Consider the following 16,631-nt stretch of genomic DNA (forward strand, 5'->3'; position numbering starts at 1 on the left):
TATGGATCCTGTTCTAGAATACTTTCAATGGCCCGAGCAACTTCAACACCTCTCTTTGACCGCAGTGGAATGGCATAGGCATAGCGACTAAAGACACTGATTGCCACCAGAATATATTTGTAGGGTGCATTGTGACGCCGTTGAATTGCGTCTAGAGTTAAAAGATCCGCTTGCATTATATGCGGAGGGAAAAAGGCTTTAGTTTTTCGATTTTTTTTACCGCAAAGCCTATGATTCCGATGCAGTGTCTAACTCGATTCCTTTTCTAGATACTCTTTTGAATTTTTCAATGTGGTGGTGACAGAGACAGCTTTGGAAAGCGTTTTGGGAGAACTTAAACTTCCCGTCTCACCAATATTTTGATAAACACCTTTCAGAACTTCATCCATTTTGAGCGTAAACACGTAGTGTAATGTCCACTCCCCTTTTGCGCACTGGAGGGTGAATCAATTCGTCTTCGCTTTTGACTAGCAGCCACAGGTGTTGTAAAATCAGTGGTGCTGATAATATTTTCAAATATTTAATCTTCTTCTTCTTTTTTAAATGATATTGTTGGTGGTGTTGGAGGAGGAGGACTATATTCTCTTAGTTTCTTTAGAATTTTCTTATTGCCAATAAGACTTTTGGGAAAGTTTGATACATACAGAAAGGTGTATAGATTATTGTCAAAGGATATGAGTCCTTTACGATTCGTCACCATGTCACAAATTAAATAAACTAGATTATAACTTTTTCCATGAATTATAATTCCTTTCCCTGTGCTATCGACTTGAACTTGATCGCCAGTTTCCAACATGAGATAAGATAATACTCTTTTACTCTGTTCTCGATAGGTGAGTGGCAATAGGTTTCCAATTTTTGATACAATTGAATTCAATTCCTTCTCCTTTGATTGCAGTGCTGCAGAATCTTGAGGAGATGTTCCCTGTTTAGAGGGATCAGTGGCGGTGACGGTGGGTCTCTCACGATAAGGTTTATGCTTGTCCATACGTCGCAACGCATCTTGAAGTAAAATCAGTTTTTCGTCATCGGCAATATTCTCATCGTTAATGAATTTGCTTAGATTGTCTTCAAAATGTTCGACGGGCGAGAGGACAAGTTCAAATGGTGTCAATTTATAGGGTTTTGCCATTTTCTAGAGAAAACTGTTTGCAAGTCCTACAATTATTGGCAGTAAAAGTGTGAAAAAGGTACCGCCCGCTTGAAGGAGCCGTGTTGTTCTTAAATTTTTTACCTTGTTTTTACAAGCCAAGGCGCATACAGTGGAACGATGTTTCTTTGTCTGTTGTCTAACACCTTCTGGCAGTTGAACATTTCCACCAATTGGATTGATACGAAGTTCAGCGAAGGCACTAATGAAATTATTGTCGAAACTAAGTTTGATCATGGCCTTCCTTCATAGAGGTTTTGAAATACTTAAAACGGAAAATAAATGCCACTGCTCATCTCCCCCCGCCAGTGTCCTAATGGCGACTAATAGCCTTTTCTACCGGAAAATAATTCACCGGAAGATATACTGTAATTTCATTGTCGAAAATGTCGGTGACTACACTTAGATCCTCGGGTGTGCTCTGATTAAGATACAGCAAAATGTAACCGTAGGTCTTGCTAGTCGCCTGAGTGTACGCTGACAACAGAAATTTAGGGGCACCGGGGTATATATGTTTATTGAGAGTTTTTAGCGAGCTATAATCACGAACGACTCGATTAGATAATATAGATGGTGCAATTCAAAGCAAGGGTTTGCATACATTTGCTCTGATGAAACAGATTGTGTAGAAACAGAGTAACAGAAATGTGTTCATGGTGGGAGCGAACGGTGAACAGTTGTAGCATTTCCTGCGAGAACTGTTCAATGGATTCAGCCAAATTATCAATAATCAGCCATGAGTTCGGTTCAATACTATTGAAAACATCAGGTCCCCGTATGAATTGTATTGGTATGGTTGTGGCAATAGCTTTTATTTTATCATAGGACTCCTGCCAAATACTATAGCAATAGTAGATTTTTTTCGGCTTTTGCAAAAACATTTTATCTCAATTTCGAATTATTTTAGCTAAAAGTGTTGTTTTCCCCGATATTGAGGGACCACACAGAAATGATCTGAAGGGTGTTTTAAATTGATACATGCTGCTGTTGGGGACAACAGTCGGACTATGACTAACTGTAAATCATATGTGGTCAATGAATAAGTAGTAATTTCCCCATAGATCTATCTATTCAAGAACAACAAAAACAATATTTCACAGCAGCATTTATTTCGGCATTGCATGAAAACAAATATTTGTTCAACATGAACAACGATAAAAATAAAACACTTGTTCAACAAGAGCAGTTGACAAAATTTCATGGTCAACATGAAAACTCTCTTTTTTCAACATGAACTCGGCAATGACAACACTATATCAGAAAACACTTTTATCCATCATCAGCACTTATTGTCTTTAAAAAACACTTTTTGTCCATCATCAAAACTTTTCTGTACAACAACAACAACAGCACTTATTGTCTTTAAACACATTTCAATAAAAAAAAAAAACAAAACACTTTTCTATACAACGACAAAAAAAACAGAAAAAACTTGGAACATGAACTAGCACAGTTGAACATTACAGTGAATTTAAAGGAGGGAGATCCCCCCCCCACCCCCAGGGCCGTGGGGCCGAAGGCCGGCCGGCCGCGGGCGGGACCCCCCCCCCCCCCTGGGCGGCCACGGGAAGGGTCCCCCCCCCGGAGCAGTGGTGGAAAAAACAATAGTTGTCGTCACTGCTACGGGTTAGTGGATGGGTTAGTTGAGGTTAGTTAATTTATGAACGGGTTGGAGATGGTTAGTTTGGGTTAGTTAATTTATGAACGGGTTGGTGGTGGTGGTGGTTATTTGGTTGGGTTTGTCAGGTTAGGTTAATTTATCCAGACCAAGTTGATTACGATAGTCAATGCATTCAACTTGGTCTGAAATAAGGTAGTGGTCGTGGGGCAGGACAGTCACACCATTATCGAGCACAAAGACTTTGTCGGATATACACGACATTTCATTCTTTTCCACTCTCACAGTATAATGTCTATACTGTAGAGAGCTAATTGCAAGCACCTGTGTTATTGCCACTAGGCTGCTTTTTACAAAGTCTCTATAAATACTCATGTTCAAATTGTTCTTTACAAAATGTGTAGGCACCCTTTTACACGCCTTCTTTTCATCCCCACTATGAGTTTCAACGCAATAGACTTTGCGTCCCAGGAACACCCCCCTGGATATCAAATCACTCCCCGTCTCTGATTTTAATTTTAATAGTTGGTTGGGGGCTTGACGTTTCACCAGCTCGGGGTAGAGGGATGGATTCCAGTTGGTGAAATCCATCCGTGAGCTGATGTGCACCCCATTTTGAAAATCACCAAATAAATCATCAGTTCAATGTATATATACCAGCATAAAATATTTAACCCCCTCGTAAAATCGTACCACCCCCTCCCGTGGCCTTTGCACATTGCACACATTGTAAAAAAACGACAACATGAGCTTTTTTGAAATTTCTAGTACTGAACTGCCGCCTGCAATATTCTTGTTCAGTACCACATTTCGCTTTCGCCTCTGTAGAAGAACCATACCAGTCTCTATGCTCGTGAACGATGTAAAATTGGGGTCAGCAATATTCGTGCACACTCTAGAGGGTCAGTCACGACGTCGCAGCGAGATCTATTACGTACCCTTTCACACATTTTGCCAAACGCTGAATTTAGAATGAGCTTATACATTTCCTTCTCCACCTTTGAATTTGCCCTAGAGCGTTTATCGACAAAAGTATCGATAAACGTTTTCAAGTAGGGTCGCTGATTGAACTGCAGGACCCTGTGTCTTTTGGTGATTTTGAAACCATTGCTCACCATCCAGTGCAAAAGCACATGGTGAACAACGATATTCTCCATAGGGTCCAAATCAGCAATCAGTTTTTGTTTAGAGGGAGTCCATTGCATCCCCATATCCTCAAACAATGATCGATTGTAGGGGCTCAGCGATCCCCTGCTCACGGGCCGATTGATACAGGGAAAGACAAAATCTATGACTGAGTCGTGAAGCGCCAGTGGAATATGACCGTCAACTTCAAAGAACCATCCTTGTGGCCCATTGTCCTCGACGGTGGTAATGTCGGGGAACTCACAAGGATTCTCAAGCCATTGATAGTTCCCACACGGCAAAGAGTAGTGGGACAGTGCCGAGGGGTATAATAAGATCTTGTCCAAGAGCACTACATTTGACTTTACAACGGTGCTATGCCTGCTTAGATCGATTGACAAGATACGGTTCCCATGAAAAACATACCCTCCACTCATTGAACGCTCTAAAAAAAGGTGTTGATATACATCTGTGATTAGGCCTATTTCCTCCCTGCTAATTTTTAAAATTAAATCCATCACTAAATGGTGTGTAGAAAAATAACAACCTATATCTAACCCGAACTCTGAATAGATTTTGTCTGTGTTCTTACAGACTATATCCAACAGAGTTAGAACGTCACTGGCCAAGTACAGTCTACAATAATCCCACCCATTTTTACAATCCCCCTTGGGCCACACCTTCTTGGCAAACTCATACTCCTCGGCTGTGCATTCACTGTTGGTCAGTGAATTGTAAAAAGCTTCAATTGGAGGTAGTTTCACCTCACTTAAGCGTGCGCCAGAACAGTAATAGTCGTATGCGTATACACCTTTGCAGGTCAACAGATCAGACATTGCACCGTCTGAAAAGCTTTGATTAATTAATTTACATCCGTAGACAGTGTCGCTCTCCTGCGCTTGAAACACGTGACTCTACGCTGTGGGAAAAAACTAACAGCCCAAAAAAACCTGAATTGAGCACTAAATACACGCTAATTTTACTCTAACTGCAAGTTAATCCCACTAACAACCAAAGTTTCGGCCAAGGAGAGAATACTTTTGCTGATACTTAAATTATACGCCATTAGCCAATCTACTCCCCCTCCCTCCCTATGCATCCGTTTCCCTGACGTTCAAATAAAGTTTAAGTCAGCCATATAAAGATGGATGCACACAGGGATAAAAAAATGTTGTATCAAAGTTAAATTAAACGATTGATGCGCAACTCCCCTAAAATTACTACCCCCCGAGGATATTTCCTGCCACAAGTGATTATGATCTCTGACTTTCCCCCTCCCCCCGCGTGTCCCTTTAGTCCCCGTATCCACCTCGACAAACTCTCACTTACATAGCCAACATATTTTTTGATTTTTAATCGCGAGAAGATCCTCTGCGGACAACACCATTGGATCATGCGTATTTCTCAAACGAGAAATAGCACCATTAGCCGTGCCAATCAGTTTAGTCAGTGCCTTGACCATGTACTCCCCCTCATCCAATGTTTCTACTATTTCTAACAACCGCATGGTGTTAGAACTATCTCTTTGTGCGTGGGCATAGGGCACTGCAATAGCCTGATGTTCTTTGACTCGGTTTGGAAATTTGTGGTCGTTCACCTTCACCAGCTTAGCTTCACAGTCTAAAGATATTTTGTCGCACTGGAGAAGGGTGTTTTGGAAATTTTAGAATCGTAGAATGGCCCTATCCCCTGAAACCGTTTCCACTGTCTGGTAGCCGTGCCGTCTACAATAACTCATATGATTTTGCAACTTTAATTCAGTCCAAAATCTAGAGAGGCATGTTGGACAGTAGAAATGGGCACTCTGGTTCTTACCCTCTCCCAGAAGTCTACTGATGTCTGTAATCGGATTAAAATGGCCAATTGAATGGATAGGGTCATTAGGGGGTGTGTATAACAACCAAACCAAGTGTTTAATTAAATCAACTGACGGGCTCTTTACGGGGAAGACCACCCCCTTCTTTTTAGAGCGAATCCCATATTAAAATTCAGTTTCAAACTGTACCAAAGTAATGTCAATATTTAAGTGAGCATTTGCACTTTCAAAAATGTCTATGAATTGTAGAGTTACTGTGTATTTCCTTTCGAAACATGAGAAATCGACAATGGGAAAATTAGACCCGTCCTTCCCATGCATAGCCCAATTGTCTAAATTCGTCTTGGTAGCGTCATCTGCTAGAGGCTGAAATGCTGATATGAGGAAAGCGTATCTGAAACACATATGACCTGTTTCAAAACAAATCCGCTGGACACCACGACAACCTACTAGATCTGGATTATAATTTAAAACTACTGCCCTTGGCCCACCTGCCCCCCCGCTTAAAATAAAATCTTTCTTAAATTTACAAATATTAACACTTAAATTTTCAACAAAAAGAACTAGAGACCCACTACCTTTTTCATTAAAGTTCTCAAGATGCGTTATAATTTAATCTACCCAATCTATGAAAGCACCCTCAAAATTTTCCAAATTCGAATAAACCAAACGTATCTCGGACTGTACATAATGATAATAAACTTCACTTTTTCCCTCATTTAAATAGAACACTTTTAAAACAATAGAAACCTTAATTGATTCCCTCCCCCACAATTGATTTTGGTTCTCCAGAAGTGCACGAATTTTATCTACATAGGCATGCACAATTTCTATGGGGTCAAAAACAAATTTTTCCCCCATAAGTGAATTATAGGGGTCCCCAAACATTGCAGTGTAAACATCTATTGCATTTAAAGTTATGTTGGCCAATTGAAAATCGGGGGGAGTTGTTCCCCCCTCCCCCTCGGGGCTATTATACCCTCCCCCCACGTGTTAAACAAAAAATTGTGAATGCTCCACTTCAGTTGTTCGAAGTGGACTCGTTAGGGTATTGAAGGCTGGTGGAGGAGGAGGAGAAGGGTTCCCAGTTAATTCGTGTGTAAAATCCTCCAAAGGCTGTAGTGTATTTTGGCTCAAATCTATCAGCTCAACTGTGCTATTAACTACTTTAAAAAGAAAATCGTTTATAAACTCATCAATATTATCAGGTATTTCATTGTCATGTAAAATGCTATCGTCCCATGTTTCGTTGTCCTGAAACTCCATTGCCTCTTCCTCCCCTTCTTCACTGGACGGAGAGTAGGGGACCAATGGTCGTCCAATCTATAAATGAAAAAAATAGCTTATTTTCAAAGTGTTCAAATCATCCCTACTTTTAAAATTTGGATTATTGCATAATAGCATTTGGTTAATTCAACTGAAAGTTCCAACTTAAGATAATCTAAGATATGACATAGAAGCGCATCCTGCGGTGCTTTTCGGGCCCGCAGCGCATCCTGTAGTGCTTCTTCGGCCCACAGCGCATCCTGTGGCGCTTCCCTGACCCGTGGCGCTTCTAGAACCCGTGGTGCTTCCCCCGGTGCTTCCCTAACCTTGCCCCACAGCGCTTCCCGGACCCATCGGCGCATTCCGGGCTCCGCGGCTCCCGGCCATTTACATAATGTCCCAAAAAACCGTATTGTTAGGCGGCATAAGTCGTTTCGCCTACTTCCCGTACAGGTTGTCTAGGACTCCAAATGAGCCTAGATTATTTTTAATCTCGTATCTGTTCTGTTTCCAAGCGTATTCTCTGGGAAACAGTACAATTAAATTCGAGAACCGTTAATTCTTATTCAGGAATGTCTCTCCATGCAAAATCTTGGCAAGTTGATCTAGACAATCGTTACACAAATTAGAATTACGCCTATGTGTAAGAGATTGCAATGCTATAATCTCTGTCCAACACAAATTGAGTGGGGGAAAAACATCTTTTAAAATCTATGAAATTTTAATTTTACAGTGTTGAAAAAAAATCGAAAAGCGAAAATATGGAAGAAATGGGTAGAAACTAAAAATCTTTTGAAAAAACCGTGGTCTTTACTTTATAGCCTCCTAATAGAAAATTGTGTTTAAATAAAACGGTAGTTTATAACGCAAAGGCAGTTTTCTATGAGGAAATTATGTCCGGGATATAGTATCCCTTTTCGACTTCACTACGAGCCGATTCAGCAGACTGCTGAATGTATGCGATAACAGTGACCTGATTTAAAAGGGTGAACAATGTCCTTTATTATCTCTGAAATAATTTTACTGTGATGAAATAAAAGGTTTACTTCTAGGCCACTTAAAACTATAATATTCTAGGAAAAATAGCATTTTGTGATAAAAAGGTTATCTAACAGTAAACTAGAAAATTAGCTAAAAATATTATTATGAGAAAGCGAAGATGTCTACAATGTAAAATTGGAAAGATTAGAAAAAGAGCGGTTTCTTTGACATGCAAAAAATTACATTATATTTAGATATCTCCGAGGGAGGGGGGGAGCAGAGAAATTTAAAACAATTGGTGTGGGATTATAGAGAAAATAACATTTTTTTTAATATCTCTGAGACAAACTTTTACACAGTGTTGAAAAATAGTGAAAAAGAAAAGACTAAAAAAACAATGGAAGAAATAGATATTTATTTCTATAACTAGAGGTAAAAATGCTTACATTTTTATATCCCGGCTGCACTTGGGTACCAGATGGCCCGGGTCGCGCGTGTTGGAGGGCAACCTCATGATCTTGAATAGGCGGGGCAGCTCCTAAAACCCTCGACAATGTATGATAAGGGGGTGACGGGCCGGCTATTTCACAATCTTGCGTAGCTTCGGCATTGTAGTTATCCGCCCACTCTCTCTTTAGTTTTCTGCTAGGCTGCATTGGGGCTGCCTCACCCTTTCTTGCTCTCTTAGATGGAGGGGAGACAATACATTCTTCACAATTGGCCTTAAAAGAAGAGAAAAAATTAGTATCAAAACAACTTCCCCCTTTTTCACAGAAGGAAAATTAGTACTCCTAACCATATAACCTAACCATAATTTTGTCTAGAAAAGCATTTATCACTAAGAAAGCACAACGTAAAAAAATTTCGTGAAATATACTAATTGTATCCTTTTTTTGAATCTGAGAAAGAAGAATTACGGCTCACTGAGCCGTTCAAAATTCAGCCTATATAAGTCAGCCTAATTTCTTATTTTTAGGCGTTTCTGTTCTTTTCTGGTTTTAACCTGCATTGAGCATGCCTTGTTTGATGCATTTAAAGTATTAACGGTATTTTTTATCTTTCCATATCCTATTACGATAGCTGGTATTTACCCCACCCCCCGAAAAAACACCCCGAGGAAAATAATCCCCACGGAAAATATCCCTGAGAAAAGACATGGAAAAATATCCCCTCCCCCCACCGAAAGATATCGCATCCTTTTGAATCTGAGAATTACGGCTCACTGAGCCGTTCAAAAGCCGGCCTAGTTTGTTTGAAGAAAATCCCCCCCCTAATACTAAACGTTGAAAATGTGAATATTTAGTCAAACATCGAAGCATTGATCTAAGCTATGGTTCTTTTTCAGTTATCCAAGAGATAAAAACATGTTTTTAGTCGCATCCTTTTGAATCTGTGAAATCTTTGGAAACTGAACTGCTAACGAGCAGGAAGTGCTTTAAAAAAGGGTCAGAGCTAATTATATGCATCGCGCTGGAGCATTATGTCAAAACCAGAGCGGTTAATAACAACAGTGACGGAAGTCAATGGTCGCTTTTAGCTAGGATATAGAACACTTAAAATTGCATAAATTTAACGAAATGATAATTATTTCTTTTTGCGAGAATTTTGTTGTAAAACAGTGAGGGGGGGGGGGTTCGGGTTTGAGGGTAAAACAAAATATTTTAGGGATTTAATTTTGACGGAGAAAAAGTTCCGTGTGACTTTGGATGCCGCGTTCGTAAACAAATTGGAAAAGGGGTGACAGCTAATTTTAACCTCACGGAGAGCATTATGTCAAAACCAGAGCGGTTAATAACAACAGTGACGGACGTCAATGGTCGCTTTTAGCTAGGATATAGAACACTTAAAATTTCATAAATTTAAAGAAAGGATAATTATTTCTTTTTTCGAGAGTTTTGTTGTAAAACAGTGAGGGGGGGGGGGTAGGGTAAAAAGAATATATTTTATGTTTTCCATTGATTATAATGATGTTTGTATGGTTTGGGAGGGGGGAGGGATTTGGGGTAAAGGAATATATTTACGTTTTAGCTGAATATACTGGAGGATGTCCCAGGAAAATTCGTTTGAAAATAAAAATGCACTTACATTGCTAATTGCGGCTGCCAAGGCCTCAAGCTCATCAATTATGTTAATTGTTCTATCCATTCTAGTTGTTTGCACTGTGTCAAAATACTTTCTGATAATTTAATCACATTGCATGCCCGTTATATACGAAATCTCACGGGCGAATTGTTATGTAACGGGGAAAACCATATGTAACCAGCCCTCTGATTGGTTGAGAAGGGGGATGTAACCGACTCGTTGATTGGATGAGAAGGGGGATCTAGCTGTTTCCCGGAAACTCATAACATTTGGCTCGAGCAACAACAACAAATACTATTTCTGGATCATAACATTCTCTGAGAGAGTGCACTTACAACAACAACAACAACATTGACCTTAACATATGCCTCGGAAACAACAACAAATACTATTTCTGGATCATAACATCCGCTGAGAGCGTGCACTAACAACAACAACAACAACATTGACCTTGACATTTGCCTCGGAAACAACAAAAAATACTATTTCTGGATCATAGCATTCGCTGAGAGCGTGCACTTACAACAACAACAACAACATTGACCTTGACATTTGCCTCGGAAACAACAACAAATACTATTTCTGGATCATAACATTCGCTGAGAGCGTGCCAAAAACACACCTGGAGAAAGAGGTCATTGACCCCATTAACGACGTGTTCTCTCTAGGGAGGCTATGCCCATATTTGGTGTACTCGTGGGAGTTTTTAAAAAAGTGTCCGGATCGGGATTCGAAGGGGTATTGTACTCGTGGGGTCAATAGGGGCCATTCTACTCACTTATTATTCTGGTTCTACTGATATTTCTTACATTGCCTATGCTGATGACATTCTGTTGATTAGTCGTACTAAGTCTGTTCTTTCTAAGATGGTTTCATTAATTTTTCAGTCTTTCCTAAATATTGGTTTATCCCTAAATTTTGAAGAATATAAAATTTTATCTTATTATCTGTCTTCGTCTACTCATCGGATATGTAGTGAATTTTCTGTAATTTCTGTTTCTTCCTTTCGGTGGGTTGGTATTACTGTTTCTAATTGTCTAGCTCTCTTTCGTAAACAGATTGATGCTGATTCAGTAAGAAAAATTCAGTTCAGTTATTAAAAATTGCAGCAAACCATGGAAATATAACAGAAGAGCTCTTGGGCGCTTATTCTCGACTTTTTCTGATCATTCTGTGCTTTATTTTCCGGGTGTTCATTCTGTTCGTAAGCTAAAGGATTTAAAAAAGATTAAAGTTATATATTTCAAATTTTGCAAATTTCTTCTTTCTCTGCTACCATAGACTAGAAATCGGTATCTAGTTAAAAATTTCCATGTTACGGATGTAACTCAAAAGCTCGGTGACCTACACAAAAAGCTTTCTGCAGATGCATTTTGTAATTTTGGCACTGACAACGATCTTTTACTGTTCTTTTTTTAGTTTAACTTAATTGCTAGTGTTTGTTGAGTTCTTTTGTTTTTCTTTTTTATTATGATGTTTATATTCCACTCGTACTACTTGTTGTCTTGTAGTTGTGGGTAATAAATGATTGATTGATTGATTGATTAAGTATAACAAGATTCTTAGACCATTAACAACCCCGTGTCCCCAAATTAAAGTCTGACCAGAAAATCACAGTTTTAAGTCGTTTAGAAAAAAAGTTTAGTGACGCATTTTAGGACCAAAACTTCGTTTCACAAAAATAGTACATGTTTTCCTTTTATTTTGTGAATTGGGGACCCCTTAATACCCATTCATCAGATGATTTTCAGGTATAATATTGCAGCCCCCCCCCTAAGAAAACAGTTTTTGAGGGCCCCTGCCTCTCACCTGTATTCTGCTTAGTGCATGAAGACTTCCTCGGTCCAGGTACTTTCAAGCCGATTTGAGAAAACAAAAATGGTATTTTGTCCTTTTTTAGCTGTATTTTTCCTAGAACCAGTATTTTTTCTCTTTTTACTCGTGTATCAGGGGCCTTTTGATCCATACAGTTCAGGATAAAAGTTTTGAGCCAATCAGTAAAAGTTTTGATCTTTTTAGGACCCGATCTTCGGAGGAACCGTGCCTCTAGTAAATTTCTCCCCCCTTAAAATATTCAATCCCCTTGGCTCAAGAGAACAGTTCTTGGAAGCTTCAAGCCCATACGAAAAAAAAGAAATATATTTTTGGGTCCCTATTGGGAGGGCCGGCCCCGATTAAAAAAAATGGCTTTTTATCCCCATTTTGAGAAAACGAAGTTTTTTCTTTTCAATTTTTTCTTGTCGATTCGGATCCCCAAGGACGTTGGGATAAAGCTTTCAAGCCAATCGCTGAAAGAAGTGTCTGGTTTTAAGGCCCTATTTTGGGGAGCTCGTGTCCCCAAATTAAAATTGCGTCGGTGAATTACGGCCTCCTTATCCACAGGACTTTAAAAACCTTAAAACCACAGGACTGGTTTTAAGGCCCTATTTTGGGAAGCTCGTGTCCCCAAATTAAAATTGCGTTGGTGAATTACGGCTTCCTTATCCACAGGACTTATGGTCTTAAGTTTCAAGCCGTCAGAAAAATTTCCTTGGCCCTTTTCCTGGCTCTGTTTTGGGATAAGCTAATACTTTTTTCCATTTTTCCATCTGCCTATGGGCTGGAAAAAGCGTGTTGGCCCTTATGTGAGCCCCATTTTAGGGAGGAGGACCGTGCCCGCACAAAATTTCCTTTGTTACTTTTGATCCGAGGACTTATGGCTGTGAGTTTCGAACTGACCAGGGACCAACAGTTTTTCGATCCATTTGCAGGTCCACTAGCACTTTTTCCTCTACAAAAAAAAACACGTAATTTTCTTGGGTTGGAGAACGGTCTCTAAAAGTTTTGAGCCAATCAGATACCAAAAATCCAGCATGACCCTATCCCTTTTCCACATCTCAGAATGACGCAATTCAGGACAATACGACTTGTTTGGGGGGGGGGGGGTGGCTGCCCTCCAATCATTTTTACTCTTAAAAAGAGCGCTAGAGAGTCAAATTGATTGGAGGGCAGCTACCCCCCCCCAAACAAGTCATATTGTCCTGAAATGCATCTTATAGAAATTTTGAGATAGCCATTCTATTCAAAAATAGTCTAAATATTATATAACACGATTTTTGGGGTTGAAACAAACCCCAGAGATTAGGGACAAGAATTGTAAGTTATGCCCATGGGGTATTTAAAGTTTTTATGGAAGGGATGGTTGTTTAACTTTAGAAGAGGATCAGTCTTTTTCCTTGAAAAAGATTATGTCAATATAAAACGAGCAGAAATTAATAAAAAAAAACGTTTTCCACAACATAAGTTTTTCAAAAAAAAGTAAAGAATTTCATTAAACCAAAAATGAACAAAAATAGAATCAAATAATCTACCAAGCATACAACTACCACAAACCAGTATCAATAAATAAACGAAACTCAAATCGAGCAGAAATTAAATAAATAACAGAGTCTAACTCAAAACGAACAGAAATTAATATGAGTAGGGTTCTAAACCCCATGCTTTCTTAAAGCCAGAATATAATTTTTTACTTTACTGAAAAAAAATTGTTTTAGATGTTTACGCTTTTAAAAGTATAAGAAATCGCAAATTAATTAAGATGTTAAGGAATGCTGACAATGCACATTTTGTTTCAGTACATTTGAATTTTTTTTCAGTAAAGTAAAAATTATATTCTGGTTTTTAGAAAGCATGGGGTTAAGCACCCTATCCGTATTAATTTCTGCTCGTTTTGAGTTTGACTCTGTTATATATTTTAATTTCTGTTTGTTTTCTGTGTTAACTGACAGAGCTCCAAATAAGTGTTGAGTGGAATGTAATGAAGGTGCTTTATATTGTAGTGGTGAATGTGGTCATTAGAGGTTTTTCGTCCAAGAGCACGTAGGAGGGGGACATTTGTATTACCAACTCTTGACCTCTCGACAAAGGATGTGTAAAGAAATATACAATTGTCCTTTTATAAATGTCCTTTTTATAAATCGAAAAACTGTCCTTTTTATAAATCGAATAACTCTGAACACTGATAGTACTTTGTATTATCTCTTCAACAACATAATCACAAGTTTTCGTATCCCTCATAAATTTTTCGGAAATGATACCGGAAATCCTGATTTAAAACAGAAGTTTCGATTTTTTTTTACTTTACTTTCTAAAATAGTTGATTTTGATGTTTATTAAAATTTAGTAATTGAACGCCATAGAAAGCAAGTAACAAGACATGCACTTCTATATATTTGAAAACGGACCATAAACTAAGAGATAAAAGTTTACACAATGAACCATTAGCCGCAGTAAATAGCACACAGCCTTAATACAGGGAAAAACAATGTTGGTACGCAGTTTGATTATTATTTCGTGCATAAAGAACTTATTAATTTTTTTAATTACAAGTTGACCTTACCATTAATTAATTCAAAAACCTTTTCCAAGAAATATATTTTTTTTAAAAAAGTAAAGAACACTATTAAACCAAAAATGAAGAAAAATAGAATCAAATAATCTATCAATTGTAAAACCACCACAAATCAACATCGATAAATAAATGAAACTCAAAACGAATAGAAATTACAATAAATAACCGAGTCAAAATTAAAACGAGTAGAAATAAAATGAGCAGGGCTCAAAAACTAGAAGAATGAAAACCAATTATTTAATGTTTCTGGGTTATCTATTTATGAACTTGTACCAACTTATATCCTCCGCAGGCCAGGGGATGTCTATTAGGGAAAGTGGGGTGAATGCAGGTGTATTTGTCATTTACCAAAATTTTCTGTCCCCCCTCAGAGATTAAAAAAAAAAATTGGGATACCTTTGTTAAAAATGCTTTTTTTGTATTTTCATAAGAAAAACTAAAAAAAGAAAAAATTTCCCTTCCGCATATTTTTAAAATATGTTTTGCCGCACTAGATTTCTTTTGTATCTTAATTTGTCCCCTTCATTTATTTTTAGGATTGCATATATGAATAAATGGTTCATTGATGGAACTAATGGAGTCGGAAACCTTGGGTTTGAAGAATATAGAAACATGGTCGAAAGAAATAACTGGGGAGAAATGACAGATTATAATATCTTTATTGAAGAAGTTTGGAATTCAACAACCGTTGATAGAACATTTCCCAATAGGCCCAAAGCCGTCACAATACTGCGAAACCCTGTTGAACAGTTTGAATCTGTCTTTTATTACATGGATTTAAGGGAATTTTACAATGTCAGTACTTTTAGGCAACTGGTTAGTCAAATTTCTAGCAATACTGTGAGGAACGATCATTTAGATAATATTCATGGAAGAAACCAGCTTCTAAGAAGTCTGGGCTTCGATTCTAACAAGCACAAATCTTTAAAAGATTTTACGAGAGAATTAAATGCAACATTTGACTTGGTGATGATTGCAGAACACTTTGAAGAGTCTGTGGTTCAGTTAAGAAATCTTATTGGAGTACCCTTAGAATATATGACCTACTTACCTCAAAACACCAGACACAAAGAAGCTGTGTATAAAATTTCTAAAACGGAGAGGAGGGTTCTTGAAAATTGGCTGAGATTCGATATGGAGGCCTACAAAGCTTTTAAACGGTAGGTATTTATGACTGTTAATAATCTAACACCACCAGTATACGTGGCACAGCTGATACCCTTAGACATTTCTGAGATATAGCAGATGCGCTCTTTTGATGCCTGGTTGTGCATAGGATTTTCGCTTTAGTTCAACACCCAAAAAAAAATATTTCCTGAAAGTTTCAACTTAATATCTGAAACCGTTCATGAGATACTGCCCAAGATATTACAGATATTATTATAGATCCATGTGTTTGACAACATGGATGCGCAGTTTGCTTTTTTTTAAGTTCGTAGCTGTAATATCCTTAGCTGTTCATGAGGTATTGCATATATGCCCTGTTGACAACCTGGATACATTCTGATTGACAACCTGTTGACAACCTGGTCTTCTGATTAAGATGAATACCCCCCTCAACATTTGGTGGAAGTTTCAGAGTAACATCTCTAGTTGCTCACGAGATATTACCGATACGCTCTTTGACAGCATGAATGCATATAGTTTCTTTTGACCAAGTTCAACATACTCCTCAACATGCCCTGAAAGCTTCAATTCAATACCCTTAGCCATTCCTCAGATGTTGGAGAACCTGGATGCAGATAATGTCTTTTGATTTAATCGAAAATCCCCTTCAACATTCTCTGAAAGTTTCAACTTATTATCTTTAACCGTTCAGGAGATACTACAGAAAAGCTTTGTGGACAATCAGGATGCACAAAGTATCTTTGAAGAATTCTCATATCTCTCTCGGTATTCTCTGGAAGATCCAGCTTAATACCCTTAGTGGCTTCCAATAAATTATATTTACGCTCTTTTACAATAGAGATGTACATAGTGTCTTTTAATTTAGTTCAATATCTCTCTCCGAAAGCTTCAACTGAGTACCCTTGGTTGTTCCTCAAATATTAAACATGTATTTTTTCGAAAACTTGGATGCAGAGAATGTCTTTTCATTTAGTTGAACATCCTCTGTGATACTCCCTGAACGTTTCAACTTGATACCCTTAGCCGTTTTCGAATATCACGGATACACCTTATAGCTGCCCTAGTCTAGTGGATT

General features: G+C 38.2%; 1 protein-coding gene across 1 annotated transcript in view; it reads left to right on the top strand.

The window, feature by feature from the left end:
- LOC148954712 (galactose-3-O-sulfotransferase 2-like) overlaps positions 1-16,631 on the top strand; it is a 45,967-nt gene that overhangs the window by 7,902 nt on the left and 21,434 nt on the right. The window contains exon 2 of the mRNA XM_089087213.1: positions 14,965-15,588. Coding sequence (XP_088943339.1) covers positions 14,965-15,588 — 624 coding nt within the window. The remainder of the gene's footprint in view (positions 1-14,964; positions 15,589-16,631) is intronic.

This window comes from Artemia sp. Qi Xiang Cuo, chromosome 3, assembly GCF_049724085.1.
Source record: "Artemia sp. Qi Xiang Cuo chromosome 3, ASM4972408v1, whole genome shotgun sequence".
NCBI classification, from domain to species: Eukaryota; Metazoa; Arthropoda; class Branchiopoda; order Anostraca; family Artemiidae; genus Artemia; species Artemia sp. Qi Xiang Cuo.